Consider the following 5,447-nt stretch of genomic DNA (forward strand, 5'->3'; position numbering starts at 1 on the left):
AGGGGTCCTGCAAGTTCTTCCATACAGAGCTTTAAACGAGGCCATTCCAATCGTTGACCGGTAACTATTATTATATGAAAACTCCACTAGAGCTAAGTGGTCATCTCAGTTACCACTCATGTCGACAACACATGCCCAAAGCATGTCTTTTAGAATATAAATGGTCATTTTTTATTGTCCATCTATTTGTGTATGATGAGCAGTGCTCAAATTCAACTGCATTCCCAGGGCTTTTTGCAAACTGTTCTAGAAACAAGGGGTGAACCTCAAATCTCTATCTGACATAATGTTGATCGGTACACCATGCAATCTCACCACATTATCAACAAACAACCTTGCCAACTTGTCCATAGTATAAGTGATCTTCATTAGAATGAAGTGAGTTGATTTAGTAAGTCAGTCAACTACCACCCACAGTGAGTCATTCCCTTTGCTTGTTCAGGGTAGACCTATAACAAAATCAATGACGATATCCTCCCATTTCCAACTAGGCACGGGGAGAGGTTTGACAGAATGATCATTACCATCACAATTAACCACCCACAAAATTATGGAGGATGGATTCACACTACCTAAAGAGAAGAAAATAGATAAAGAGAGTGTGAGATCATCTTACCTCCAATTGACTCGCTTATTGGATCAAGGATCGAAGTTTCTCTACGAATCACTCATTCTTCACCTTCCAACACGTGCTCTCTGCCTCCTAACTGTCCACATAAGCCTCCACGAATAAATTAATATGAAAATAAGATGTGGTTGGCTATATATAGATGTCTGGAGCAAACAACAACAACAACAATAAGCCTTGTCCCAACTAAATGGGGTCGGCTATATGGATTCTTGCCCTCCAATCAGTTCTGTTTGAGGCCATGCTAGATACAAGGCCTAAGCTATACATATCCTTTCTCAACAATAAGCAAACTTGGCCGGTCGCTTGGGGCAGTTGGTTGATTGACCAACCAACCGCCCTAAGCGCCGCCAAGTTTACTTACGGGAATTAAACCATATTTTGCTCCAGATCCATGGGCTCAGGGTATGGATCATGAACCTCAATTCGGATAGTCCACAGCTTATTCCAACTGGATCTTCGGGTACTTGGGCCTGTAATATAGATCCCAGGTTAGAAATATGGGGCTTGTTACAATTAGTGTTGCAAATCATTCATTTCGTGCATTCACTCCATTTGCATCATTCTCACACATGGGTAAAGTGTCACACCCCTTGTCAGATAGTATCTAACCATACTATTGTATTTGGTTGTTTTTAATTCTATGTCTAGGTAGACTATATGGGTGTCAACGATGCGGTTTAGGGCCGTTTCGGGTTGGGCCTATCGGTTTCGGGCTGGAAAACACCTAGCCCAAACACGGCCCATTAGCAAAATAACGGTTTCGGGCCGGTTTCGATTTAGTGCGGTTTGGGTTCGGGCTAACGTTTTAGATTCGGATTGACTAACGGTTTATGGTGTGTAAGAAAAAGAACAAGAAGAAACAATTGAGCATCCTACAACAAAAATGAAAATTATATGGAAAGCAAAGTTGCTATTGGTCAATTTTCATTAAAAAAAACCCACCCATTCTATAGAAATCAAGAAATTAAGTAGTAAAATGATTATTTGATCTTTGAATTCATGCTTGATTTTTTTAATTGTCTATACCAACTACCTAATGGTAATATAATGATTCAAATATTATTTAATGTAAAATTACAAAACGTGTTATAAAGGGTTGTGGTTCGGTTTCGGGTTGATGCAGGCTCCATAACCCTCAGCCCACTTACGGCCCATTAAGGTTCAGTTCGGGCCGGTTCGGACTATAACGGGCTGATGCTGTTCAGTTGTAACGGTTCAGGCTATAAATTACACCCCTAGTAGACTATAATTGGTTGAAGGTGCTCTTATCTGTGCACAAAGATTGTAGAGGGTGCTTATGTTTATGAACATAGATTGTAAAAGGGTACTTTTGCCCCGTAAGAAAGATTATAAGGGTTTGATTCTCTATTCACTATAGTGAAAGAGAATCTTTAGTGAAAATTTCTCTTAAGGCTAAAAAAGGAGTGGATGTAGACTTGGATAGTCGAACCACTATAAAATCCTTGTGTTACAAATTGCATGATTATAAATTTGTTCAAGTTTAATTTAATCTATTCAATTATATTTAAATTTGCATATTTAATCTTGTACTTACAATTAAACCAAAAAATTGAAAAAATTTACTAATTGCAACCTATTAATCCCCCTAGATTGTTTTAACAATAGGCTTACAATCATGCACACTAGCCGCGAGCCTATAAATTACATATGTAGTAAACGAGAGAAAAGCCCTTTTATGGCGTAATGCTTCAAATACACAAGAAAAAAATGCAAAACGCTCAAATCTATAGGGACAGTCCGATGAACTAGCCAGGTAGATCTGGTTTTAATGGTGTCAACCGTTGGAGTACGTGAGAAATTATGGAATCCAAAACGCCATCGCGCTGAATCTTTAATTAAGTCCTGGTTCCCTCAAAGATATTCAAAAACCTCAACTAGATTGATGTCCACAACTGAGGAAATTAACCTTTTCAGTAATGGATATTTCGGAGGTCGGGCCCATTATATTTGCGTCGATTAATTCATCATTCACTTTTTATGAGTAAATAAATTGGGCCATCATTGAATCCAGCGGTGACCTTCCTGTGACGTTCGAGTTTTGACATATCACCAAATCTCCAGTAACACCGCGGAGAGGATGATGTTACTGCAATTGCAGCGTGTGATCCAGAGTCACTCTCTCTCTCTCTTCTTTGTTTTGGCAGAATCTCGTCTGTAGTCGCAGGCTTGGGCCACGTCCAACCAAAGCTCCCCCACCCTAGCATCCTCCCAATTTTATGTTTGTCTTTTTCTACCATTAATTCTTTATGCTCTCATATTATATTCATCATCAAATCAACCCATTTGTTGTTATCCTTCTCGTGAACCTTGGAGCCTTCTGCAAATATCACGCACCCTTGTTGAAATAGTTATTTTGTCTGTTCACTCTCTCTATGAAACTGAAGAGAATCTCGGTTTCCTCTTTTTTCATCCTTTAATTATCTCTCAAGTTTCTTTCCCGCTGTGTAATTCTGTGAAGCTTCAAGGACCTGTTACTTAACAATCTTCATTTCTTGGAAAGATTTAATGATAAAGCAGATCCAAAAGTACCAGCTTTGCTTCTTCCCCAAGTTCCTATTAATTTCCCTGCTTGTCTTTCACTAATTTCCATTTCTTATTCAGATTAGTTCATCTTCTGGTGGTTTCTGCATGAGTAGTTGAAATCACAAAAACCCCAGCGCAAATGGGCATGCACACATATTCTTTCGCCTTTGCATCAGCTACGGCTCTCATTATTCTATCAACTATATTCTGCTGTTCCAGTGCGGGAATCATATCAGAATCCTACTCCATTCCTGCAACTCCTGTTCAGACAGAACCCCAGACTTGCCGTCTAGACCTCTCAGAAGAGCTCTTCGGTGGTGTGAACGCCGCCTGCGGAAGGAACCTCGACCGTAGCCGCTGCTGTCCCGTTCTAGAGGCGTGGATGCTTGCGGCGCATGCTAAGTTGGCATTACGAGTTCAGGCACCAGCGTCGTCGCCAGATGAGCCCATGAGACCGGACGATTCGCAGAACTGTGTCAACTCACTGCAAGCATCGCTTCTGAGTCGCAACATCCACATTCCACAACCTAACGCGTCATGTGACCCAATCCTTTGTTTCTGTGGGATTCATCTCCATCAAATCACTTCCTTAAGCTGTCCGGCTGCGTTTAATATTTCTTCGCATCATAAAGCTACGCCAACCGCCGCCGTTCGGAACTTGGAGCGCAATTGCGGAAACTCCTCCTATAGTGGATGCGCCAAGTGCCTTGGAGCCCTCGACAAGGTTAGCAACTTTTCTCTCGTATATACGGAATGACGAAATTACCCCTTTCTTTTGTTTTTTAACTCTCCCTTGATCGTGGACAGCTGAGGGTAGACGGAAGGAACGGGAGCGGCAGTGACGGCAAGGATGATGATGAGAGAGAAGGCAAGATGTTGAGCGGGGATTGCCAAGTCATGGGGCTGACGTGGCTGTTGAGGAGGAACAAAACGGCGTACATAGCAACGGTGTCGGCGGTGCTGCGGGCTATGATGTACAGTGCGCACCCTCACCAGGCCAAGTGCAGCCCGGATCAGGAGAACATGCCATTAGCAGTTGTTTCTCTCGATTTCCAGAGATTCGATTCATCATCGTCTCGTGTCTCTGCTCTTCCTTCAATCTTCTTTCTCTCATTTCCATTTTTGCCCCTCATCTTCGTACTCTTCCTTCAGGATCTGTGATTTGAGAACTCTCAGCAAAAAGACAAAATGAGGGTTCGCTCACGTGAAACTACAAGACAAGCGGAGGTTATAACTTATAAGTTGGGGGCATCGGTCTGGTAATTTAAAATTATCTTCTTACTTTTCAATTCTTTTCGTGTCCTTTTAGTCGTACACAGATGCCGTGGAAGTGAAAGAGAAGAATTGTGAGGCGGCTCATAGGAAAAATGATTATTCTGAAGGGCATAATGGTCAATTTCACTTTTTTATTTTCCGTTTTTGGTTTTGGATTTTGGATCTATCATCTGTCTCACCAGGTTCCAAGGAGGATTTGGTTCTTTACCAGGACAAATCTCGTAAGGAGACAGAGGGATAAGATTTAACCACTTATAACTATTTTTTATACAATGACACTCATTAGATTTACTAAAATATTAAATATGATTGGATCTTTTCACTTTTAGAGAACTTATTGGAAATTTTCTCCTAAGAAAATATTTTAACCATAAAACAAGGGAAATCCTATAATTTTGAATAACTTTTTATATGGGATGCTCATTATGAACCACTATCCTGGGGATTAAGGGGATGGGAGGAGAGAGAGGTGTGGAGGGGATGTAGGTTTGAATGCAAGACATTTTTGAATTTACTATTTAAATATAGGAGAATGTCACCATGGGTTCCACCCCTTAATTCCCTTGGAAAAAATTCTCAAGGGTAACCAATGAATTACGAGAGTTTGATACGTGAATTAGACCAGTCCAAGGGTTAAGATAATGATCCTACTTTCACCCTAAGTAAAAGCCACAAACACCTTCACGAAGGGTGTTTGTTTAGTAATGCCTGACTTACGGAAGTGGCCATAGCTTGGATGTTCCTGTGGTATTTGTAATAGTCCCAACCCACTAATATAGCTACCAATTCTAAAACAAAAATTAAAAAACCACAAAACCCGAATTGAACCCAAAACCTGATTTGAAATCTCATTTCTTTCGAATTACGTCTTCATCTTCCTTGTCCAAGCCTGCAAATATGAAGTCAAGATTTACCCCATCCCGCAAGAAGTTTTTGATATTCACCATCTTCAAAGCAAAACCCACACAGCATTCTGAATAGCTAACAAACATGTTGG

At 40.8% G+C, this 5,447-nt stretch overlaps 1 protein-coding gene across 1 annotated transcript; it reads left to right on the forward strand.

Moving 5' to 3' along the window:
- Positions 1–2,976: 2,976 nt before the first annotated feature.
- LOC149028887 (putative GPI-anchored protein At4g28100) lies at positions 2,977–4,589 on the forward strand. The gene is made up of 2 exons (XM_089139283.1): positions 2,977–3,899; positions 3,983–4,589. The coding sequence occupies exons 1-2, from the start codon at positions 3,315–3,317 to the stop codon at positions 4,334–4,336; spliced, it is 939 nt and encodes a 312-aa protein (XP_088995409.1). The 5' UTR covers positions 2,977–3,314; the 3' UTR covers positions 4,337–4,589.
- The last annotated feature ends 858 nt before the right edge of the window (positions 4,590–5,447 follow it).

This window comes from Hakea prostrata, chromosome 1 (assembly GCF_041222555.1).
Source record: "Hakea prostrata isolate BN-2017 chromosome 1, UWA_Hpros_2, whole genome shotgun sequence".
Taxonomy (NCBI): domain Eukaryota; kingdom Viridiplantae; phylum Streptophyta; class Magnoliopsida; order Proteales; family Proteaceae; genus Hakea; species Hakea prostrata.